Source organism: Spinacia oleracea, chromosome 3 (assembly GCF_020520425.1).
Source record: "Spinacia oleracea cultivar Varoflay chromosome 3, BTI_SOV_V1, whole genome shotgun sequence".
Taxonomy (NCBI): Eukaryota; Viridiplantae; Streptophyta; class Magnoliopsida; order Caryophyllales; family Amaranthaceae; genus Spinacia; species Spinacia oleracea.
The window spans coordinates 145,816,424-145,841,994 of NC_079489.1; the positions used below are offsets into that span (position 1 = coordinate 145,816,424).

A 25,571-nucleotide genomic window follows, 5' to 3' on the forward strand; every position below is an offset into this window, starting at 1 on the left:
ATTTTTGTATTATTGTTTTTTCTAAGTTGCACCCATTGTTTTAAAGTTTCATGTATACCTCTCAACTACATCAATTGAAAAAACAGTATTCTATATAAGGATTTTTTGGATAAAATCACCTTTTAAAGTTCAACTTTTTGAAATAACCACCTTATATGTTTTTTTTAAAAAAAAAACCACCTTAAACTTCCAAAGTTTAAGAAATCACCACCTTCTGTTAACTTCCGTCAAATATTCCGTCAGTGGGGCCCACATCCAATGGCCAAACATTCAGATGTTAACGGAACATTTGACGGAAGTTAACAGAAGGTGGTGATTTCTTAAACTTTGGAAGTTTAAGGTGGTTTTTTAAAAAAATAACATATAAGGTGGTTATTTCAAAAAGTTGAACTTTAAAAGGTGGTTTTATCCAAAAATTCCTCTATATAATGATCCAATATGATGAAATGTTAAAAAAGTTAATCTTAGTACCGGTATGGCGGCTCGAAAATACACCAATACTAACTAACTAATACAATTACTAAACATCAAAGTTGAGAGAAAGGTTATGGTGCATAAAATAATTGCATCTGTGGAATACGACGTATTACTTTTCAAAATAATGGGTACAACTTAGAAAACTCAATAAAAGAGGGGCGCAACTAGGGATGTTAACAAGTCGAGCCTGCTCACCAACTACTTGATGCTCAACTCGACAAACTCGGTCAAGTCTCGCCTCGACAGGCTCGACTCGAGATCTTAACGAGTCAAGCCTGAGCTATCAATGACTTGGCTCGAAAGCTCGTAAACAAGGCCGAATTCTTTTTAATACATTTATTTTTTATAACGCATCAATTAATTTTTAATAGATATTTATTTTTAACATATAAAACCTGGAAAATTGAAAAACATATTTTTTTAATTAAATATTTGATAATCAACTTCGAACGCGCCTATCAAGTTTCGAGCCGAATCGAGATCAAACCCAATTTCCCAGACTAGACGAGCTTTGAGCTCGAGCTCGAGCCAACCCTGAGCTCACGAGCTTCGAGTTAACACCCCTAGGCACAACATAGAAAAACCCAACAATCTTCCATAAATCAAGCAACCAACTACCGGTTCAACTCATTGTACTAGCCGTGTATAAAGTGAATGCAACTCGCAATAGTTTAAACTTCCACAGGTTCCACACAATAATAAGAAACTCAAAAGAAATTTAACATTGTAAACTGCAAATTATCGATTAAACAAGACTAAAAGCTCTCCTAATTAGTTTTCAGTTTTTTGTTGTCAGTTTTCAAAATCAATATGATTATTATAAGTATGACTATTTTTTAAGTTCATGATTCAATCTAAATCACATAACTTTTAAAATCAAAAAAACCCCAAAAACTAGAAACTGACAGTGATACCGAACAAGTCCAAGTGCAATGTTCATTTTATGTTGTGTTAAAAAAATTAATATTCCACGTTTAACAACACTTTAATTTTTCCTTCTCCACCGTTAATGTTGGGCCCTTTTTTTTTGGGTTCATGTGGCCCAATCTATCAAGTAGGTTGTGTGATCTTCATCAGCAAACGAAATAAAAGTAACTCCTCCAACCAACTAACCAAGTATATCATCTCAATACTCAGTTGCAATCAGAAAACCAATCATTTCCCTTCATCTCTACATCGACCTCGTTGCTCGATTCCCGATACATTTGTGGTAATTATTTTAATTTTCCTGTATGTATATTTTTTTCCACATTACGTCTTTTTATATGTAAAGTTTTTGTGTGGAAACAGTAGTATATATAAAGTGGTTTACTTGTTTCTGCTCATTATTATTATTATAGAACGATTTTCGGAAATAATGTTAAAAGAACGAAACAATCAATTCATACTATGCCCTATATTATGTTAATGGATAATTATATAATAGTTACATTAAAATTGTAGCCATGGTAATCATTTCCAATCCATACTGTATATTTTAATATTTAATTTTGGTCATTCATAGAGTTCACCAACAATCAATTGAATCTTGGAAGGTTTTCTTTATTGAAGAGGGGAAATTGAATGAGGTTTTCTTTATTAATACAGACATGATTATCTTTACATCCACAATTAATTTGTAGGATGATCAGAAATAGAATATCAGATTCACATTTGACGAGGGGAGGTTTAATAAGTATAATTTTTAATTTTCAGGAGCAAAACCTAAGAATGGTTGAGATTATTCATTGGAATTTGACGGTTAATATGAACAGACTTATTATGACTACAATTTTATTGTAGCCGTTGAAAAACCTTCGTACGTTAATTATCATACTCCGTAACTTCTTTATTGCATTCACATGTACTCCCTCCGTCCCTTAATACTCGCATTTTTTAAATGATTTTTTGTAGGGAATAGAGGTGTAGGTGGGGTAGTAGGTAAGTGTGAGAAATAATATAATATTGGTAAAGATTTTCATTTATAGAAGCAGTGCAAGTATTAAGGGACGGCCCGAAAAGAAAAGCGGTGCAAGTATTAAGGGACGGAGGGAGTATCTCGTAACTTCTTTATTGCATTCACATGTATCTGGAGTAAGGTGTACATCAAAAGTAGACTTTTTGGGCTCATTTGGTGATTTCAAAATCATACTCTCCAAATGCAAATGAGAAAAAATAGAAAAAATAAAAAACAATCCTTTCGGTACACCTACCTCTCTTCCACTTGAAGTGTAAGATGGAGGTGCTCCCAATCCGACATCTATCTAGTGCACCTAGCTCTAGTCCACTTGAAGTGTAAGATGGAGATGCTACCAACCAGACATCTGTCTATCTATCTATCTATCTATCTATCTATCTATCTTATTCTGGTTATATATAGAATGATTTCACATTAACATGGTCTCTATATGATAATAGTTAAGTTGTTGTTATGTGCTATCAGTAGTGTGGTGTCACGCGTTGTTTATTTCCAAGCTCTAAGCACGCTGTCCACTAGCATTACAATCCCGGCGGATCACTAGTCAAAGCGGCTTTAGCATAAGAAGGGCGGCCGGATGAGAGGAAATGGAAGGAAATGGTTGGAGAAGGTTGTGAATGTGAAGGAAGCCAAGGAGCAAATATTGTTCTCACTGCCAATGATAATGACCAATGTCTTCTACAATCTAATTTCAATGGTCTCAGTTATGTTCGCCGGTCATCTTGGCCAACTACAACTAGCTGGCTCTACTCTTGCCAATTCTTGGGCTATTGTCACTGGTTTTGCTTTCATGGTCAGTTTCCTCTCTTTTATTCCATTCAACTAACTTAATACTTATTAGGGCTCTATTATGTATTACCTCCGTTTCAAAATGATTTTTACGGTTACTATTTGCACATATATTAACACCAAGTAGGAAAAGTGTGTAAAAAGGTGACTGACTGAGTGGATATAATAAAATGTCGATAAAGTATGGTAGATAGGTAAAAAGGTGATTAGATGTAATAAAACAATAAATAAAGTAAGAAAAAGTGAGTCGAAAGTTATAAAAATTGTAGGGTAAGATAGTAATTTTCCATGTCCAATAATTGAATAAAGCAAAGTGTAAATAACATTACGAAACGGACTAAAACGAAAAGTATAAATATCATTTTGAAATTGAGGTAGTACATCTTTATCATGTAATCTTAAGGGTGTTTGGTTCGCGGATTGTTGGCATGAGATGAAGTGACAAAATTTATACCTTTTGTTTGGTTTAGAAAACTTTATTTCCTAAATTTATACCTCAAACTCACAAGGTACGTTAGAAACCCAGCGGGGGAGATGAGTATGGCTCATATCAAACTTCTAGTTATCAAATAAAAGCAAAATATTCATTCTCAGATATAGCCAAACATATAGTATTAGTAATCAAGTTCCAACACCATACCATCGCAGTTTCATTCCTGATTTCAAACTCATACCAACCACTATGCGAACCAAATGCCCTCTTATAGTCTTTTACTACAGACTACTTATACCTTCCCTAGTTACAATTTGTCAACTTTTGTCATTGTAGGTTGGGCTGAGTGGTGCACTTGAGACATTATGTGGGCAGGGGTTTGGTGCAAACATGCACAAAATGCTAGGGATTTATCTCCAAGCATCATGCTTAATTTCATTCGTGTTCTCTGTTTTAATATCCGTATTATGGTGGTTTACAGAACCTATTTTAAACTTACTCCATCAAAACCCAGATATTTCAAAAGAAGCAGCACTTTACATTAGATTTCTAATACCAGGAATTTTTGCATTTGGCCTTTTACAAAACATATTAAGATTCCTCCAAACACAGTCTGTTGTTTTTCCCTTAGTTATATTCTCACTTGTTCCATTGCTCTTGCATTGTGGCCTTAACTATTTGCTGGTTCATTTCACGACCTTTGGTTATAAAGGCGCGGCATTGGCTACTTCACTCACGTTTTGGTTATCGGTTATACTTTTGATGATTTACGTGAGTTGCTCGAAAAAATTCGAGCATACATGGAAAGGGTTATCAAAGGAATCATTCCTTCATGTCTTTGCCAACTTGAAGTTGGCATTGCCTTCTGCTGCTATGGTTTGGTAAGTACATTTCCTTTAGTTTTGCCACAACTTGACACTATCATTTTTAATGTCTTATTCTATTGGAAAGCTCTGTTCCGTTCACTTTATTTTAGAAAAAATAAATTCAGATAAGATAAGTTCAGGAAAAATAAGAGTTACCCAAATGTAAGTTATAACTCAAATAAGTTCAGATAATTCCATTTAAGTTCAAGTAAAATAAGTGAAAATCAGGTGAATAAAAATAGACCCTTACTTAGTGCTTGTTTTTCCTCAGTTTGGAGTTCTGGGCATTTGAAATTTTGGTGTTATTGGCTGGTCTCATGCCAAATTCCAAAACAACTACTTCTCTCATTGCAATCTGGTAGGATCAATTCCTTTCTTCTCTTTTTCTCGACTTTTTTGCGAAAGAATCTTTGGTGTTGTTTGGTTGACATGAAAAGTGTAACTTCCTAAGAAGTGGAATATTGTGACGTTGTTACCTAGTCCCCTTAGGTAAGTTGAACTTCATAACATTTCTTACTTCCTAGGAGTAAAAAATGTCAATACATGGGAAAATCTCATTTCCAAGAACTTTACTTTCTACAGTCAACCAAACAATACATTTGATAAATACGCTAATCACGCACCTTCCTCTTAATTAACAGCGTAAATACAGAAACAATTGCTTATATGGTTACTTACGGCTTGAGTGCTGCAGCAAGGTATTATTATTATGGCAGCATAAATACATGATCTTTATTTTGTCAAGGTTTATTTTCTTTGATCACAATCCTTAAACGTTAAAAACTTGTGATGATATAGTACAAGAGTTTCAAATGAACTCGGAGCTGGACAAGTGAATCAAGCAAAGGTTGCAATGTGTGTAACATTAAAGTTGTCAATTCTCCTAGCAGCTGTTGTTATTCTTGCTTTAGGTTTGGGGCATGATATTTGGGCAGGCTTCTTCAGTGGAGATGCTAGTATAATCAAAGCATTTGCTTCTATGACTCCTCTACTCTGTATTTCAATATTCTTGGACTCGATTCAAGGCATATTATCAGGTCTTGTAATTATCAAATTATTCCAGTGTCATTTTTTCCTCGTAGGGAGTGTTTGGTTTGACGTTAAACCTTTTCACAGAAAACGATTTCCTCATTTTCAATCATTTTATGTTGTTTGTTTTGACAGGGGAATGGAAAACAATTTTTCATAACTCCCGCAAATGTGAAAAGACCTTTTTCATTTTTTTTTCCATTTGAAAGAAAGGGAAACCAATTTTCTATTTCTCATCCTTACCTCCCTTTTCCTTCTTCTCATCACTTTTCATCCATCTTTTTCCATTTTTCTCTTTCTTTGAATTTTCTTGCAAGGAATCAAACGAACGAGGGCTAGCTTGAAATTGTGCTTCTCCTTAAAAAAATTGATTTTTCATACATTTTTCACTGAAAACGTTTTAAGCCAAACCAACCAAAGCTTTAACTCCCTTGTTTATTCATCATTTTTTTGCTGATTTTTTTGGCATGAAACAGGGGTATGCAGGGGATGTGGTTGGCAGCATTTAGCAATGTTCGTAAATTTGGGAACATTTTATCTCATTGGTATGCCCATTGCATGTATAGTTGCCTTCAAGCTTCATTTGTATGCCAAGGTAATAACACAATCTTCATGGTTATGGTTTACCACATTGAATATTTCCTAACAATGGTTCCTCTTCTTGTTCTTTTTGTCACAAACTTGTGGTTTAGGGTCTTTGGATTGGCTTAATCTGCGGCCTCGTCATTCAATCTAGTTCGCTCTTTCTGATTACCCGACTCCATAAATGGAAAGCACTTGAGGTTTCTTCTAATGGCAACGAAAATTCGATTCCATAAAATGCTTGATATTTGAGCTTCTTTTGGGTTGTTGCGAGCTTAACCTAGATAAGCCAAGCTCGAGCTTGAGCTTAACCTACTGACTGTTGCCGTTGTGGCCTTGTGGGGGAAATGCCTTGACAAAAGAATGTATGTTTTCAGGATTGAAAAGAAAAGTATTCTTCCAAAATGAGAAGATGAGGAAACAATTTTGGAATTATTGTACCCAATGTTTTAAAAAGTTTCATGTATACCCCTCAACTTTATCAATTGAACAAACAATACTGTATATAATGATCCAATATGATGGAAGTTAAAAAAGTTAATCTTAGTATTGGTATGGCGGCTCGAAAATACACCATCATAGCACTCTACTCCCATCATGTGGCAATAGAGGAGATATAATAATCAATACTATTTTCGTTTCTGAAAGTTCTTTACGCTTTGGAATATGTGTCCAGATTATGGAAACTTTGACCGTAATTTCTCACTATTATGTACATCAAAACGTTACATGTAAGATCTTAGATTGGTCATGTTATGTATTTTTCAGAATATCAACTTTTTATAATTTTTTCACATATAAATTGGATATATTAATACCTCTTCGCAATGGGGTAATGATGAATGACGAATTGGATATATTAGTATTTAAATATTGCATTAGAATCCATGCAAATAGTAATTGTAAAGAACTTTATGAAATGGAGTAGTACTAACCAACTAATACTATTACTAAACATCGAGTTGAGAAAAAGGCTATGGTGCATAAAATAATTGCATCTGAGGGGTACCACGTATAACTTTTCAAAATAACGGGTACAACTTAGAAAATTCAATAACATAGGGGCACAACTGGGGGTGTTAACAAGTCGAGTTTGTTCACCAAACTACTCGATGCTCAGCTCGACAAAGCTCGGTTAACTTAACTCTCGCCTCGAGCAGGCTCGACTCGAGATCTTAACGAGCCAAGTCTGAGCGATCAATGACTTGGCTCTAAAGCTCGTGAACAAGTTCGGACTCTTTTTAATTGCATGTATGTTATATAAATATTTTTTTGCATCATTAATTTTTAATACGTACCAGATTTTTAGTTTGAACATATAAAACCTGGTAAATTTGATAAACATGTTTTTAATTAAACATTTGAATCTTGATAATCAACCTCGAACGAGTCTATCGGGCTTCGAGCCGAATTGAGCTCAGATTTAATGTTTCGAACTCGAGCCCAATTTCCCAGGCTAGACGAGCTTTGAGCTCGAGCCGAGCCTGAGCTCACAAGCTTCGAGTTAACACCCATACGCACAACATAGAAAACCCCAACAATCTTCCATAAATCAAGCCACTACCGGTTCAACTCATTGTACTATCCGTGTATAATATAGTGAATGCAACTCGCAATAGTTTAAACTTCAACAGGTTCCACACAATAATAAGAAACTCAAACCAAATCAAGAAATTTAACATTGTAAACTACAAATTATCGATTAAACAAGACTAAAAGCTCTCCTAATTTGCCGACTTGCACCCACGGCCATTGAAGATTTGAAGACTTTCTAGCTACATCATCCTCCACTTACGACTTACACCTAAACAAGAAACACTAAATTCTAAAAACATCACCACTAATCTCCATTTTCTTCCACAATCCACAAAACATGATGACCATTTTCCTCATAATACTCTCCATTACCATTTTAATGGCGGCCTCCCATTTCATCGGACATGTGGTGCGTAAATTCCGAAACCTCCCACCTAGCCCGTTTTCGTTCCCCATTCTCGGCCACCTCCACCACCTCAAAGACCCACTACATCGAACTTTATCAAAAACCTCTGATAGGGTGGGCCCGGTTACTCTCCTCTACTTTGGACAACGACGGGTACTCCACGTCAGCTCACCATTGGCGGCCGATGAGTGCCTGCGTCAAAACGACGTCGTTTTTGCCAACCGCCCCCGCCTTCTAACCGGTGATATATTCGGGTATAATTGCAAAACTCTAATATGGGCACCCTACGGAAATCTATGGCGAAATCTACGGCGAATCTCCACCGTCCATATATTCTCTCTCCCTTCACTGCAACTCTCCTCGGGAATACGATCAGAGGAGGTGAAGTCCCTGGTTAGAGGGATCAGTCAAGAATCGGAGAGAGAAAATGGAACAGTGGAAATCGGGGAGGCTCTGTTTGGGATGACTCAGAAAGTAATGATGAGGGTTTTGGCAAAGGAAGGGTATAAAGGAGAGGAAGCGAAGAGGTTTAGGGCGGTAGTGGAGGAGATAATGAGGGTTGAAGGGAGTTCCACCATTGTTGATGTGTTTCCATGGTTGAGGTTTTTTGGGGTGAAGTGGAGATTGAAGGAGAAATTCAGGGGTTTGGTTGAAGAGAAGGAGAAGTTTCTGGATGATTTGCTAGAGAAAAACAAACTATCTTTTAGTTCAAAATCGAATGGGTTGAAGAAGACATTAATTCAGGTTTTGTGGTCATTGCAGAAGTCGGAGCCTGAGTTTTACAGTGATGAAATGATCAAAGGCCTTCTACAAGTTAGTTCCCTTCCTGCTTTCTCTTTTCTCTCATGTTCGCTTTTCTGAAATGATCCCGGAATCTCCGAATTTGGCCAAAATTTTGGGAGATCCCGACACCGGGTCCCGGAAACTACGAGTGTAAAACTAGGCTTGTTAAACTAACTTCTAAAACTACGAAGTTTCTGCGATTTTTCACATTATTTCTAAGAGCTTCTATGAAGAAAGGGAAACAGGGTATCATAAGAAAAAAATAATGCAGACATATCTATAAAATAAAAATAAAAAGATGACATACAAATGACTGCCTATCCTGCTTTTAAATTAGAGCAAAATTTCACTTCAATAAGTAATGAATTAGATCCAAATGTCACATTCAGGCTCTGTTGTGTTCTACTTATTTTAACTTATTTCAAGACAAAATAAGTTCATATAAGATTAGATAAGTTTAAATAAGATGAGTTTTTTTCAGACATTTTCACAAACAAGTTTTTTTTTCAGATAAACAAGTTCAGATAAGTTCAGACAAGTTCGGAAAATATAAGTTTAGATAAAATAAGTCGAATAAAACGGAGCCCACATGATGATGATTAGCCTCGGGCCGGTAGCTCTGCTTCCTCAGCCGTAAGCCTTGCATTATCAACAAAGAGAATATAGCTACAGCCTACAGGCAACATATAAAACTAAAAGATAAAAACGCTAAAAATTGAGCAATATCTTAAACAGCTGACAAAACTCTAGGACTTTGGCAATCATCTCATGACTAAAGTTTTTTAAAGTATAGGTCCATTTAGCACATCTAATCTATCTTATTGCTCCCTTTAAAAAAGGTGCTTAATCCACCTTCCAAACTAAACTAAGGCTAATTAAAAGCATTTTGATGGTGAATTAGGTATTGCTATTGGCGGGAACGGACACTTCAGCAGGGACTATCGAGTGGGCGTTATCACTAATGCTCAACAACCCACTGATTCTCAAGAAAGCACAACATGAGATTGCTTCACAAGTAGGATATGATCGACTTATTGAAGAATCAGATTTGAGCTATTTACCTTATTTACGTTGCATTGTATACGAGACTCTAAGGTTATACCCTGCAGCTCCACTTCTAGTCCCTCACGAGTCATCAAAGATGTGTGTGGTCGGGGGATATACAATTCCACGTGGCACTATGCTATTGGTGAATGTTTGGGCTATTCATAACAGCCCAGACTACTGGGCCGAGCCTGAAGAGTTCAGGCCCGAGAGGTTTGAAGGGGTGGAGAAGGATGACGAGCAGATAAAGTATAAATTCATGCCTTTTGGGTTAGGAAGGAGAGCTTGCCCTGGAGAGGGCATGGCTATGCGGATGGTTGGGCTTACGTTGGGGTCACTACTACAGTGTTTTGAGTGGAAAAGACCGGGTCATGAGTTAGTTGACATGAATGTCAAGAATGGGCTTAGTATGCCCAAAGCAAAACCCCTTCGGGCCAACTGCCTGCCTAATAAAACCATGGTCCACCTCATCACACAAATTTCATAATATGATGGAATGATATGAAATACTATGAATTATGAATGCATGTATAGTTTGCTGGAATCTTAAACAAAAACAATCTCATATGATTATACATTTGCAAGTAGGAAATCAATGTTTTGGTTAGATACATCAAGCAATGCAAGAAAATCTTATCGGGTGAATATGTGTTCCCAGTACTGACTGTTGTAAACTAATGTTACACAAAAAACAATGGAGGCTCCGTGTTCTTCTTCCTAGGCCACATTGTATGATGAAGATGAATAGTATACTCTTTAAAAAATAAATACGCACCTTGAATTTTATGATGAATTTGGATCACGTGTTACGGTATTAGTACTGTCCTTCAAATAAAGCGGAATCTTAACACCTTGCTCTCTAAGCCGATCCACCAAGCCATAGAGGAACTCAAATGTAAGTGTCGATTGTGCATTTAGATCTTCTCTCACTTCCGGTTGCAACCGAAACCACTCCCCGAGCATCTTGTGGACGTGGGCCCGAACAATTCTCCATGGCACGGGGTACTTTTCACAAAGTCTTAAATATTCAACTAGCAGATCTGCTTGGTCTATATTTCCGTCTTTACAACTTTCTTCACCTTCATCTACCCATTCAGGGGTCCGAAACCCAGCAAAGAGGGCTGGGTTTTCAAGGAGAGCATCAGCTGAGAGTACCCCTTCTGCACCAGTTGCCTCCAAACAGCTGTGAACATCATCTATGTGTCTAATGTTCCCATTTGCAAGAACTGGAATCCTGACTGCATTTTTAACCTCCCTAATAGCACTCCAGTCGGCCCGAATTTTCCTTTGGTCCTTCTGATCTCTAGTTCGGCCATGAACAGCTAGAAGAGAGCACCCGGCTTCCTCCAACATTTTTGCATAGTTAATTGTATCTTGTAGATTTGGGAAGATTCTGATTTTGCAAGAAACGGGTACCTCGAGGTTTTGAGCCAGTTTTTCCACTAAAGATTTAACAATAGGGAGCTTCTCCATCAAAAAGGCTCCATAATTACCTCTTCGAGCAATACGCTGAGGACAGCTGCATACAGATCACATAATGATGTTACATCAAGGAAATAACACTAATACTCCCTCTGTCCCTAAAAGATTGCCCCAATTTCCTTTTCAGTCCGTCCCTTTAGTATGCCCCATACCATTTAAATTAGCAAAAAGACAAAACTACCAACCCACATGCTTTCATTTAGCATTCTATCTTAATAACGTGAAAAAAATGGTATGGAGCAATCTTTTAAGGACGGAGGGAGTACATGTTAAGTCTCATTACTAAATTCTTCAAAGTGGAACTATTAATGTTACCAAATTGTGATGGCACTTATCAACCGCATAATGCAATATACGGAGTAGTTGGAAACAAACTAGTACTTAAAAAGGACTAAAAAAATTATAAAAAACAAAAACAAAAATACGCTCTAACCAACTGACGGATGTGTAGATACAACCGTACAAGACACAAAACAATTATTCCTTCAGATCTAAATAAACTCAGCAATGGTCAGTCAACAATTCATACCCCAAATTGATATCAACGTAGTCACAAAATGGTTCCACCATTCGAGCTGCTTCAAGTAAAACATCTGGATCATTTGCACAGAACTGGACAAACAACGGCCGGTCCTCCTGTACGTATTCCCAAATGCACATCAGCTAAAGAATGAAACTGACATTTGAAAACAAGGACTCATGTAATCCCTTTGATATTTCATGAAAGAAACATAAAGTTTACTAGTCTATGACTGTGAAAGTGTTTAAGATGGGAGGTCGATGATCCGGTAGTTGTTAGCAAATATAGATAGTAATTTAAGTGAAAGGAAACCTATTTAGAAAGGTACTAAGGATGGCATATGGTGTTTTCTGTCTATATCAACTACTACAATGAAACTGACATTTGAAAACAAGGACTCATGTAATCCCTTTGATACTTCATGAAAGAAACATAAAGTTTACTAGTCTATGACTGTGAAAGTGTTTAAGATGGGAGGTCGATGATCCGGTAGTTGTTTGCAAATATAGATAGTAATTTAAGTGAAAGGAAACCTATTTAGAAGGTACTAAGGATGGCATATGGTGTTTTCTGTCTATATCAACTACTATGTAATTCTAAAATTCTTAGGATAAATTGTTTTTTACCACCCAAAAAAATCAAAAATTATTTTTTACCACTTTATAATTTGTTAGTTAATTAAAATTACTTGGAAAATTGGAAGAGAAATTGATTAAATTGGGAGAATTTGGAGAGAAAAAAAATGAGCAAGGTTTGTTAATGGAGGAACAGGTGAATTGGAGGAAGAAAGGAGGGAAAGTTAAAAGAATCGTTGGATGTGGGCCCCACTAACGGCAGTTTTGACGGAAGTTAAAATTGAGTGGCGAAAGTTTAAGGTGGTTATTTAAAAAAAGAACTTAAAAGGTGGTTATTTCAAAAGTGGTAACTTTAAAAGGTGGTTTCATCCGAAAAATCCAAAAACAATTGTCCAAATTCTTAAGGTGATCGAAGCTTTTCTGCCTACATCAAGGACATGACCAGCAAAATAGAAGTATATAAAGCTACCTCCTAGCAAAATAAAATCATGGAGACGTACTATTGCGACACAATGATGATCTTATAAACCAGACGACAAATAGAAGAAGTGAAACGAATCAACACAAGCAAAGTTCATGCATACTACATTACATCACTGATACAGCAATATGTCAGTAAAACAAGTACAAACTCGACCAAAAGTTTTCTCTCTGAAAGTGTACTTGGTTAGATCCTACCTTAGAAATCATAATTCTTTTATGAAATTTGAAATAGACCAAGGAAGCAACGCCAGTTAAGGCACGAAGAATTAATTATCAAACCAAATAATGGTACTACGCGCTAGATTCTGGCATTTGCTTGTAGGTCAAACCAGGGGGGGGGGGGGTTCAGTGGTATATATCTCAAATTTCTCAAAACTTAGGCGCCTTGCCGGTTGATATTCCTAGTTAAGCAACATATAAACCAAATATCAGCTGCTAATCCAAATAAACACCGCATACCAGCCGAGTACCGAAGGCAAATCAATGAGACCCCTAACGACCCGTAGCCGGCCATAAATGGTGTCAATGGGATTTGTTTGTAAATTTGCAAGGAAAATCAATATCCATTCCCATGGTAATGCTAATTCACTCAAAATTATCTCTTTTTTTTTATAAAGTTCCATTACCATCCATTACCATTTGGGGAGTGGTATTAGGTAAGGATGTAAATTTATGAAGAAAAACACCAAGTTTGAAACAAAATTTCATTAACATGGACATCATGATGTTATTTTCTTGCCAGATGATACTTAGATTTGTTCCCATACCCACCGTTTATTACCGGCTACCAAACGTGCCGTAAGTGCTCAAAGTCACATAGTTTACAACAAGCAAGGCAGGCCCATTTAATGTTCCCCATCATTTCTTAAAAATAATTCCTTGCTTAACTTTCTAAATCATCCTCAAAACCATTGAGCAAACTAGCAAAGCTTTTGCTCAACCCTACCAATTATACTTTGGATGTCGTTCTATAATTCACCTATTATTCAACTTTCAAGTAGTCTTTTACATCGAAAAGAACTAATTCTTCCCCGAATCACCCGAAAAAACAAATCCCCCTTTCCTTCGGACAGCTAGCACTCGTGTGGAGTTGAATAATTTCAATCAGGCAGCAAATCAAAAATTGAACAAATTTGCAAACAACAACAAATGCTTCGATGGTAAATTAAACTACTTCAATTACGCAATGAAACAAGTAAAGCCCTAATTCATAAATAGCATTAAATCAAGTAAGAAAGACTTTCAACAATTCATTAAAACCCTAATTTTAGTAAGGATGGAGGAAGAAAAACCTGGCAGGTGGTGAACTCAGCAGAGCGATACTTCTCAGTCTCAGAGAAGATTCTAGAATGCAACATTGGCGTATAAGCACCCTGTGCACCATACTTGCGACAAAGCATCCTAAAAGGAAGCTCAGAACAATCCACCATGGGAGCAACTATCAATTTAGGCCGACCTAATTTCTTCCAGTGGGCCCAAGCCCTCTCTATTCGGGCCTCCCCGCTTAAGTACCCATTTGGCTGACCCAAAGTGTTTCCGTTTTCATTCGCCTTCTCTTCTCTCCCTTCAGGAAGTGTTGTGCCGGACGAACAGATGAGGTCGTCAAGGTTTTCTTCTTGGGACGGCGGCGGCGGTGGTGGTCTTGGGTCTTGAGTAGTGTTAGAAGCCATGAATGACAGTTTTGGCAGTTGGGGGTGATGGTAGTTGCGGCGGAGGAGGGGGAATCTCATCAGCAACTCATTCCCGGCGGTTTCAGGTTTTTGGGAACAACAGTTTACTGAGGACAAGGATTTTTTGTTTTTTAATTTTATTTTAATTTTGTTTTAATTTGCTTTCGTGTATTTTGGACCTTTTTGGTGACTTATACAATTACTCTTGTGTGTTTTTAAGCCCAGTATTCTCATATCCCTAATTGCTATACCCAGGTACAGCCAAGATGGCTGTACCCCCTGCCCAAAACGACGCGCAGCGTCGTTTTGGGTAAAATACCCAGGTACAGCCAACTTGGCTGTACCCCCTGCCATTGTTAGGCGCGTGGAACCCACGCGCGGGTAAGTAAATATTGTGGCACGTGATGGGAATAAATTTCGCGCAAGAATCGCCTATAAATACAAAAAAAAAAGAGAAAAATCATTTCGAAAACATTTCAAATTCTCAGCACGCAAAAAATTTTCTCTCTCCTCTGCCCACTCTTCTACTTCGTTGTTTTCTCTCTCTTAAAACCGCCATTAAACTTCCTGCAACCACCTCAATCAACTTTCTCTCTCTTCAAACCGCTACTAATCTTCATTATTAAAGCTGAATTTCCACAAAATATCAAGAGAAGAAATCTGTGACTTCTTTTTACTGAAAAAAAAGAGAAAAATGGATGTTCGTGACGCAATTGACATGAACAAGCTTCAAAATCCACCGAAAAGCAAAAAGTAAGTAATTACAATTGATTCTGATGTTTCGATTTTATTTTCGAACTAAAATGAAATCTAATTTTGCTTATTTTCGTTCTATTTCAGAAAAACGAAGATGCCGAAAGAAAAAAAGGAAACGTATGTAATTTAATTTCAGATTTCGAACATGCAACTGTTTTATTACTTAAATATTTGTTTAATTCAGTTATTTTCAGTATTTTTCTTTATAATGTTCAAATAATTTCATTATAATGGTCAATTTTTTGGTTTATGATGTTAGCAAACCCTAACTTCTGATTTTTTGGCTATAGGACTGGAAGATCTAGTGAAGAGCAAAAAATCGGGAATGCAAAGCAACCAGACATGAAGGAGTAAGTTATTTTAAGTTTTCGTAGATAAATTCATTTTAATTTACATATGTTCAATCAATTTTATGTTAATGTTCAATCGTTTTTAATTTAATGTTCATTTTCGTTGCGTGATGATTTAACCAAACCCTAACTATTGGTTTTTTTATCACAGAACTGGAAAATACGAAATTGAGAAGGAAATTGAAGCTGAAAAGCAAATAGACACATTCCAGTAAGTAATTTTTATGTTTTTGAATATCTATTTCTATTTAATTTGCGAATGTGCCGTTTTTGACATTTGATACAATACAAATACAAATTAATGATACATTGTTCATATTCATAGAGATTTAACAATAATCTTATTGATGATTAAAATTTGGATTGGGAATGTCAATTAATTTAAATATTATTATAATAATGTAAATGTGATGAACTTTTGTTGAGTTTTTCTAATCTTATGTTAGATGTTCAATTTATGTGTAAAATGTTCATATTGTTTAAGCTAGATATTCATTTTGGTCCACTGAGTTTTGTTCATTCCTCTGTAAAATAAATTAAGTCTTGAGAACTCATGATAACTATCTTATGCAAAATGTTCAATTGATTATAGCAGAATATTCAATATCTTTTTGGAAAATGATCATATATTCCAAACTGGATATCCTTTTTGGTCTACTGAGATTTTCTTTAGGAATACTGAATTATTTCGAATGTTATATATATAATTAAAATAATTTGAACATTTGTTCATTCATATGTCCAAAAACTAAATCCAGAAATCATGGTAACTGTCTGTCTCCAAAATGTTCAATATATTTTGATAAAATATTCATTTTCTTTTTATAAAATATTCAATATATTTTGATAGTTCATTTTCTTTTTATAAAATGTTCAATTTTTTTTCTGGAATATATTTTGTTACAGAGTTTTGTTTTGGAATATACTATGAATTATTTCTAGTATTATATTCATAATGGAAATGTTCTTTGTACTAATATTCAATTTTTCTACAGTAAAATTTTAAATCTACACTCATCTGCGAAAAATGTTCAATTTATTTTGCTAAAATATTCAATTCTTTTTAATAAAATGTTCGTTTACTCTGATATACTAAGTTTGGTTTAGAAATCTTCAATTATTTCAACTACTATATTCATAATTTCAATGTTTGAACTTTTGTTCATTTCTTCAGTCCTTTTTATTATTAAAACTCATGATAACTGTTTTTATGTTAAATGTTCATTTTGTTTTCATAAAATATTCATTTCTTCAAACTGAATTTTGCTCTGGACACTCATTAGTTATACATTTATAAAATCTAGAGAACAACCACAAAGGTTAATACTCAAATTTAAGCGAAGACCAACTAAATCCCAGCCAGAGGTTCAGAAAGTATTAAGGTATAAGATAATATCAATTTTTTTATTAAATTTGAATGATTTTTAATATTATATAATATAATGTGTGCATTAACATCATATTAATAAAAAATACAGTGAAGGAGATGGGAAGGCATGTACAACTTCTGAGACAGAAGTTCAAAAACCATTGAGGTATAATATAATGTCCATTTTTTTACTACATTATGCATGTAATATAAATGTTCTTTTTCTTAAAGTTATTTGTTCAATTGTGTATGGCTTAATATTCATTCATAAATTGAAAGTTTATCTCATCTGCGTTTATGAATTATGTTCAAAAAATTTCCTCCTTGTGTTCAAAGTTTTTATGAATTATGATCAAAAAATTTACTTATTATGTTTAAAGCTTCTCCTATATGTTCAAAGCTTTTCTCCATTGTTCGTTCAAATTTTTTAACCTTTATGTTCAAAGTTTTTAGTCATATGTTCAAAGCCTTTCTTTCTGTTTATATCTCAGTCAAACTATTTGGTTATATGTTCAAAGCTTTTCTCCATTTTGTTCAAAGTTTTTAACCTTTATGTTCAAAGTTTTTAGTCAAATGTTCAAATTTACCTATTATGTTTAAAACTTTTCTCCATTTTGTTCAAAGTTTATTACCTTTATGTTCAAAGTTTTTACCCTAATGTTCAAGTTTTTAGTCATGGGTTCAAACTTCACAGTATAATATAATGTCCATTTTTAGCTTTTTAAATAATTTTTTATTAATTTTATATAAAATGACTTGTACGTTTACACCTTACTATTCAAATTACAGTGAAGGAGATAAGAAATCTTCATCAAAATCACAGCCTGAAGTTCAAAAAACATCAAGGTAAAAATTAATATGAATTTTCAATTTAGTTGAATCCTTCATAATTTTTATATAAAATAGCATGTATATTAAAAATATATTATTCAAATAACAGTGAAATAGATCAAGAAGAGTCTTCAAAATCTTTGGTACAAAGAAAGATTGCTACAAAAAATAGGTAGAATTTGGCATTTTTTTACAATTCATTTTCTTCTGCATATTTGTTCATAATGGTTTCATTGTTTGTTCATTCATTTGGAATTGTTTGTTCTTTATTTTTTATGGTTTATTCTTTATTATTGAACAACTCTTTCTTTCTTCTTTATTTGTAACTTTATATATAAATGATATTTTTCATACGTTTTCATATATATGATCACACATTTGTCGTTTTAATTTATTGAATTTTTTTGTTCTTTGTTTATCAGGGGCAACAACTTACTGAAACAACTTTTAGCAAAGAGCATAAAGCAGAACAACAAAAAAAGGCTGCACAAATGGTAGCTGCAGCTGCTGCTGCTGCAATGGCCAGCAAAGAAGCTGACAAAAGGATAGATACAGCTGCCGTTGCAGCACAAATAGAAGCTGAGAAAATGGCACCTGCAGCTGATGCAGAAGACAAAAGAGTCGCTCAGGAAAAGGCGTCTGCAGCTGAGAAAGAAGCCAAAAGAGTGGCTGAGGAAAAGGCATCTGCAGCTGATGCAGAAGCGAAAAAACTGGATGAGGAGAAGGCATCTGCAGCTGATGCCCAAAGAGAAGCTGAGCTGAAAGAAGCTGAAAACAAGAGGATCGAGGCTAATAAGAAGAAGGAAGAAGAAGATAAAGCTGAAGCAATGAAGAAGGATTTAGAGGAAAGAAAGAAAGAATATGAAGAAAAAATGAGCCAGCTTATGGCTAAAAACAACAAAGAGTTGATAGAGGAAGCGGAAAGGAAAGAAGCTGAGAGAAAGAAAAGAGAAGATTAGAGAAAGAAAAAAGAAGACGATGATGCCACAAAAGCAATTGCCATGGTGGTTGAAAATGTAAATGCTTCAGAGAGTGAAGCTCAAACCATTGGTGGTAAAGGCACAAAAAGAGGAAAGAAGACAACAGCTATCAAGAAGAACACCATTCTAAGTATTACTATGGATGAAGAACTACAAAAGAAGTTGCACAACATATCAGATTCATACAATCCGAGAAGAAGTACAAGATCAATAGTGAAAGTGCAACAAAATGTTTGTGCTGAAGTAGTTAGCAAAGAAGAATTTGAAGGCAAAGGTAACTATTTACATTGTTCAATCTTATTTCAATAAATATTCAAAATATATTATTATGTAAGTTGTACTTAGTATTTGTTAATAATGTAGATGTTTCTGGAGTTACTTCCAAAGTAACAAATACTCCAAAGAAAAGGAAAGCGGCTGAGAAAGAAGATGAGGATGAGCCTTTGGATGTTGAGATAATAAAAATAAAAAAATAAAAAGGTAAACATATTTACAAAAAAACATTGTTAAAAAATAATCTAAGATAATTGATAAAATGTTAATATGTTAAATACATTGTAATTTTTTTTACAGGAGTTGAAAAAAAAGCACCTGTTAAGGGAAGAATTCTTCCTCTTAGGAGTGCATTGAAAAGAAATAAGAAAAATGATATTGAAGAAGTGAAAGAAGAACAGAAAACAGGTATTACATTTAACATTGTTCAAAGTTTTTTCAAGGAACGTTCATTTGGTTATCATAAAATGTTATTTTTGTTTGGATAAAAATTCTTTCTGTTTTTATCTCACAGTTATTTAAACTATTTGGTTATATGTTCAAAGTTTTTCTCCATCATGTTCAAAAGTTTTCTATATTAAGTTCAAAGTTTTCTCCATTATGTTCCAAGTTTATTATCTTATGTTCAAAGCTTTACTATTTCGTTCAAAGTTTTTGGGTAATATGTTCAAATATTTTTACTATTTTGTTCTGTTCACGGAACTTGCAAAAGTCAATGTTAAAGGGAAAAGGAAAATGAAAAAAAGAAAGGAAGAAGAAGAAGAGGTTCAAGAAGAAGAGGAGTTAGAGGGAAATGATGAAGAAGAGCAAGAAGAAGAGGAAGAACAAAATGAGGAAGAAGAGGAAGAAGAGGAAGAAGATGAGGAAGATGAGGAAGATGAAGAATGGGAAGAAGAAGAAGAAAAAGAACAAAACAAGATGCCAAAAGGTATATTTAGTATACTAAAATATTAAACATTGTATTACATGTTTATCAAAACTTCTTAATTGTATGTTCTTCTCCAACAGAGAAAACCGTACCGGTGAAAGATAGGTTGGTTCAGTTTGAAAAACAAAGATAAAAAATAGGTAAAATTAAAATTTATTTGTTCTCCATAAAATTAAAAATTCTACAATTGTTATTAAAACTTACTTATATGTGTTCCTTTTCCAGCATCAAAAAGAACAGTAGCAAAAGCAAACCTACCTGCTGAAAGAAAAACAAAAAGGAAAATAACTGATGAAGAATATGAAGTGAAGGAAGAAAATATAGAAAAAGGTAAAATAAAAATACTTGAATGAATCTATGTAATTTATTTTTATTCTTATTATTCCTGCATTAATTTTTGGTTTTGTTAATCAGCTTTAATTGTGGAACGGGAGGTTTCCCCTTTGGCGATGATTACCAAAGAAGTTCCTACAAAAAAGAAACCAAAGAAATCAATTGCTGTTTACAAGGAAAATGTAGCAGAAGAAGAGGAAGAAAAAACTGGAGTTAGAGGAGGACATGGAAAATTCATCACTTTCATTTCCATGATGAATGAACAGAAGAAGGAGGCCGTTCGGAATATCGGTCTAGGAGCATTGCTAGATTTCTAGCTACCTACTTCATCCCAACAATTTGTTACATGGCTATGTAACAACTTTGAGGAAAACAGCCAATATCTTTATCTGCCGAAGAATGAGAAAATCCTGATAGAATTTGAGGACGTGAAAAAGATATATGGCCTTCCTAGCGGTGAAGTAGACATAGTTGAGGCAAAGTCTGACAAGGCTAGTGAAGAGTTTTCTGCATTCATGGCAAGGTAAATGATCTTAAATCTATACTTATATTTTCAATATATTATAGACTTCAAAAATCTAACTGCATTATGCATGTACTACAAATGTTCTTTTTCTTAAAGTTATTTGTTCAATTGTGTATGGCTTAATATACATTCAGAATTTGAAAGTTTTACTACAATTATAATGAGAAAAAGTTTTTTCTGTGTTTCTCATAGAATTACTCATAGTTTTTCCTTCTTATGTTCAAAGTTTTTATCAATTATGTTCAAAAAATTTCCCTAATATGTTTAAAGCTTCTCCAATATGTTCAAACCTTTTCTCCATTATGTTCAAAGTTTTTTTCCTTTATGTTCAAAGTTTTTAGTCTTATGTTCAAAATGTTTTCCTTAATTAAATTTTGTTCATTAACAAAAACAGATGGAAGAAGACAGTAATACATGAAAAGTGGAATCCTAAATAAATTTTGTTCATATTTAATTAAATTTTGTTTTTCTTAATTAAATTTTGTTCATATGTCTATGCTTGTTCTTTTTCTATAACCCTGATTCATATAATTGTTCATAATTGTTCATAGTTGTTGTTGAGTTTGTTCTTTCTTTTTATATTGGTTGTTCTTTCTGTTTGGGAATGTTTATCTTAATTAAATTTTGCTCATTTAAAAAAACAGTTGGAAAAAGATCTTTATAGATTCAAAGTGGAATCCTAATGGGAATAAGGTCCCATCAGTTCAGAAAATTTTAAAGTACTACAGTCAAGAAGACCAAATTGAGGCTGGACCGGATGCAAATTTCATTACAAGCTTCTTGGTGGTCACTGTCAACACGTTGATCAAGAGCACGTTGTCAAACCAAGCATACTTCAAATTTTTGTTCTCAATGATGAATCATGAGCAGATCCGGAACTTGAATTGGTGCAAGTATGTGTGGGAGGCACTGCTCTCAACTACTGCACAGTATAAGAAAAACCTCAAACAAAAGGACAAAGCAACATTTTTCACAGGACCATTGCCGTTATTGACGGTATAACTTCATTTACACCTTCTAAATTGATGATTTTAATGTACTTGATCAATCTTAGGGATTTTCTAACACTTATACTTTGTATGTCAGGTTTTCTATTTTGACAGAGTTCAAAGAATGAACTTTTTTCCTCCAAGACGAATTCCACTTGTGTCCTGCTGGACAAAGGAAATAGGACACAAACGGAATAAATTGGAGGAAAGTGGCTTTGGATTGGGGAAGGTGTTACCCAAAATCAATATTGAAGAAAAACAAACTCGCAAGGTATTACTAAATACATCAAATTCTAATAGATTAAATTTAATTCTTCTGCCAAATATAAATATGGGTAATATTAATTTTATGTTCCTTCCTTTAATATGTTAAATAATATTTTTAGAACATATATAAATAAATGCTCATAACCCTTTGCTTAAATGTTCTTTATTTTTGCATAAAATGCTCATACCTCTCTAAGACATATCATAACATAACATAATGAAGAATTAGTGCAATATATAAAGATAAAATGTTCAAACTTCTTAAGTTATTTATTCAAACTGTATCAATAAATGATAAAAAATAAGTGTTCAAGCCTATTTATTTATATATTGTATATGTGCACAAGTGTCATTCAGTATATATAGTTGTTCATACTTTTACTTTTAAATGTTCAAACTGAAACACCTAAAAGTTTACTATTCCCTAATATATGTCAATGGGTTTTAAAACACAGGAGTTTATGGATGAGTTTGTCGGTATAATTCAAGCTGTTGGTGACAATTTGTCAAAGCTTTCTGATTCACTGAAGAAGGCGCAAGAATTCTTCCCAGGAAATGAGTTGGTATCTAAAGTGGAAGAGTTCTTGTCAAAAATGGCAAAAGAACCATCATTAAGCCAAGATGAGTGGTCTGATGACTTCATTAAGGCTCTGTTGGAAAAAGAAAAAGAGTTGTTGGATGCAATTGAGCTGGAGAAAAACAAAGCAAAAAAGGATAAGCAGAGATATGAGTATGATATCAAGAATGCATTCGACTTGGGACTTTCACCATCACCGATAATAGATGATGACAAGTTGAAACGTGAGAAAGCTGGTACATCCACCTCTACGCCAAGTTTGTCACTTGAAGAAATAGATGAATCTTTGGCTTCTGCTATGCTGAATCTAAAACAAAGAAGGGAGGAAGAGAAAAAAGAAAATGAAATTGCAAAAGCTAAGAAAATGATGCAAGCAGAATCAGAAGTGAGTGAACCAGCTTCAGAAAAACCAAAAACAACAGTGGAGGAGATTGTTGTACAAGAAGAGAAGATTGTGAGCTCGGATGAAGCTACAGTGGAGCCTTAGTTGCATGTATCAGAAATGATGCCTGTAACTAATGTAATTGAAGAGGAGCCTGCACCAGAAGTGAGAAATGAAGAGGATTCCGCACCACAAGTGATTGAGAAGAAGGTTACACCAGATGGGGTCGAGGAGCAGCCTGCAAAAAATAAGACAAATGAAAGTGCTGAACCACAAGTGCTTGAGAACACGGTTGCACAACAAATGGTTGAGGAGCCAGCAGAACCTCATACTCCTACACAGTCGCAGGTGCAACAACCAGTGGAAGCTGAACTATCTGTTGGTGCAGAACAATCTTCTCTTCCTTCACCAAAAACTCCATTGAATGAAGTCTCAATATCAACATTAATTTCAAGCACAAAAACAGATTTGAAATTGGACGAAATTTTTGAAGACAAAGGAGAAAAAGAAGATGAAGGAGAAGGGTAAATTTTAACTGTATTAAAACTGAATTAGTATTTGTGAAACTTTGGTTATATTATGAAAACTATTTTAAAGACATAATAATGTTTTGGTTATTTAAAATGTCATAATAATATGTCATACTCTTCTAGTTTTTGTTCTATCTTTTTCAAACCTGTTAAATTTTTTTGGATCATTCTTTTTGAATGTTATGTTCTTTCTTTTTGTACCTTTTGTTCATTCTTTTTACTTTATATGTTCATACTCTTAATCTTATATGTTCATACTCTTAATCTTATATGTTCATTTTATAATTATGTTGATTTTTTGTTAAATTTTTGGTACTCTTAATCTTATATGTTCATATTATTAATCTTATATGTTCAATTTATAATTATGTTGATTTTTTGTTAAATTTTTTGTATATACAGAAATGAGAAAGGTGACAAAGGAAAAAGACCTCAAAGGATTCACAAACTACCGGCTGCCTTCTCTTCTCCATATTTGGTCAAGTATCGAGACTTGTTCAAAAATCTGGACACAATGCATCAAAGCCTAGCAGATTATGTCTTAAGTGGTCAGGACAACAGGTATTTTCTTTAATTTCACGTAAAAATAATTTAAAATTTAAATTCTTATACTTCCTCCTAATTTACTTCCTGTTTGTAGTGAGGTTCTTTATTTTGATGGATACAACTACATCAATAGAGAGGACATGAAAACACTGGTTGATGAAGCGGAAGTGGTTGACTGTGTGATTGATTCATGGTCAAAGTATCTAAATGCAAAGGGCCATAAAGATAAACTCTTCCTTTCAACAGTTCCATATGTAAGTATAATAATTGATGTTATTTAAAATGTTCATTTTGTTTATATAAAATGATCAATTTTCTTAAAAAGAATGTTCAATATTAAAACAAGTAATGTTTAATATATTTAAATAGAATGTTCATAATTACAATACATAATGTTCAAAATTTTGAAATACAATATTCATTATTGAAATAATTAATGTTCTACAAAATTAAGATAAAAATTACAAATGATTAAATTGAAATTTTCATTATCATTGTAACTAATTTTACATATATTTATAATTGAATGTTGATTATGTTTAAATGCAGCATATTATGTGCACAAACAAGGTGTGTCCAGCAGGATCCTCCTACGAAAAAAGGCTTGAGGATTTTAACAGAAGGGTTAACGAAGAACTGGTTAACTATAATTTCAAAAACATTCATCAATTTAAACAGGTAAACCTATATAACTACTAACCCATTCTTCAAACTTTAATGTTCATTTTAATGTATGTAATTTGTTCATTGTTTTTAAGTTAAATAATTACCTCTTTTTCAGATATTCATCCCTGTTCTTGCTGCAAAACACTTCTATCTCCTAGTCATCAACCATTACAATGCAACTGTGGATGTAATTGACAACAGGCCTCTACCAAGAAATGTAAAATTTGAGGATAAATATGAGGGACACCCAGAAGTTGTGGTAAGAAATAAATCATTCATAAAATGTATATTTGAAACATCGTAGATAATTATCTTACATTTATGAACATAAATTCCAGTTGGATGCTTTTGCAAAATATATGGGCACATTTGGTTATGAGGTAGAACCAATGCAAAAGTATGAAATGAATTTGGTCAAGATGAAATGGAGAAGCATGAAAGACTATACAAACTGCGGTGTGTATGTCATGAAGCACATGGAGACCTATACTTGTGATCCAGAACATGAATGGATATGTGACTTGAAGGCAAATGATGTAAGTTGAATTTTGTTCATTCTTCTTTTGTATTTTGTTCATTTATTTTTATTGTTTTGGTCTTTTCTGTTTTATTGTTCTGCCTGTTGAATTTCTTTTA

The 25,571-nt window shown here is 34.0% G+C and overlaps 5 protein-coding genes across 9 annotated transcripts; 4 read left to right on the top strand and 1 right to left on the bottom strand.

Moving 5' to 3' along the window:
* Nucleotides 1-1,538: 1,538 nt before the first annotated feature.
* Nucleotides 1,539-6,682, top strand: LOC110779165 (protein DETOXIFICATION 19). Of its 2 annotated transcripts, none has more exons than XM_021983697.2 (8): nt 1,539-1,687; nt 2,900-3,227; nt 3,993-4,537; nt 4,794-4,880; nt 5,164-5,220; nt 5,321-5,559; nt 6,028-6,146; nt 6,244-6,682. In XM_021983697.2, exons 2-8 carry the CDS (start codon nt 3,012-3,014, stop codon nt 6,367-6,369), a joined length of 1,389 nt encoding a protein of 462 aa, XP_021839389.1. In that variant the 5' UTR covers nt 1,539-1,687; nt 2,900-3,011; the 3' UTR covers nt 6,370-6,682. The 2 variants fall into 2 exon arrangements, with proteins under 2 accessions (XP_021839389.1, XP_021839391.1); XM_021983699.2 differs by having other exon boundaries at nt 1,545-1,687; nt 2,903-3,227.
* An 855-nt stretch (nt 6,683-7,537) lies between these two features.
* On the top strand, nt 7,538-10,389 carry LOC110779164 (cytochrome P450 81Q32-like). The gene is made up of 2 exons (XM_021983695.2): nt 7,538-8,888; nt 9,760-10,389. Exons 1-2 carry the CDS (start codon nt 8,007-8,009, stop codon nt 10,387-10,389), a joined length of 1,512 nt encoding a protein of 503 aa, XP_021839387.1. The 5' UTR covers nt 7,538-8,006.
* Nucleotides 10,390-10,448: 59 nt separating this feature from the next.
* On the bottom strand, nt 10,449-14,806 carry LOC110779166 (uncharacterized). Its single transcript, XM_021983700.2, has 3 exons — nt 14,255-14,806; nt 11,914-12,020; nt 10,449-11,421 (listed from the first exon to the last, which is right to left on the bottom strand). Exons 1-3 carry the CDS (start codon nt 14,690-14,692, stop codon nt 10,686-10,688), a joined length of 1,281 nt encoding a protein of 426 aa, XP_021839392.1. The 5' UTR covers nt 14,693-14,806; the 3' UTR covers nt 10,449-10,685.
* Nucleotides 14,807-15,113: 307 nt separating this feature from the next.
* On the top strand, nt 15,114-18,439 carry LOC110779163 (uncharacterized). 4 transcript variants are annotated; one of them, XM_056839055.1, is made up of 9 exons: nt 15,114-15,385; nt 15,473-15,505; nt 15,679-15,738; nt 15,890-15,949; nt 17,043-17,120; nt 17,217-17,273; nt 17,897-17,953; nt 18,048-18,110; nt 18,361-18,439. In XM_056839055.1, exons 1-9 carry the CDS (start codon nt 15,327-15,329, stop codon nt 18,434-18,436), a joined length of 543 nt encoding a protein of 180 aa, XP_056695033.1. In that variant the 5' UTR covers nt 15,114-15,326; the 3' UTR covers nt 18,437-18,439. The 4 variants fall into 4 exon arrangements, with proteins under 4 accessions (XP_056695033.1, XP_021839386.2, XP_056695034.1 ...); XM_021983694.2 differs by lacking the exon at nt 18,048-18,110; XM_056839056.1 differs by lacking the exon at nt 17,043-17,120.
* Nucleotides 18,440-23,313: 4,874 nt separating this feature from the next.
* Nucleotides 23,314-24,550, top strand: LOC130470151 (uncharacterized). The gene is made up of 3 exons (XM_056839766.1): nt 23,314-23,717; nt 24,126-24,284; nt 24,364-24,550. The coding sequence occupies exons 1-3, from the start codon at nt 23,314-23,316 to the stop codon at nt 24,548-24,550; spliced, it is 750 nt and encodes a 249-aa protein (XP_056695744.1).
* The last annotated feature ends 1,021 nt before the right edge of the window (nt 24,551-25,571 follow it).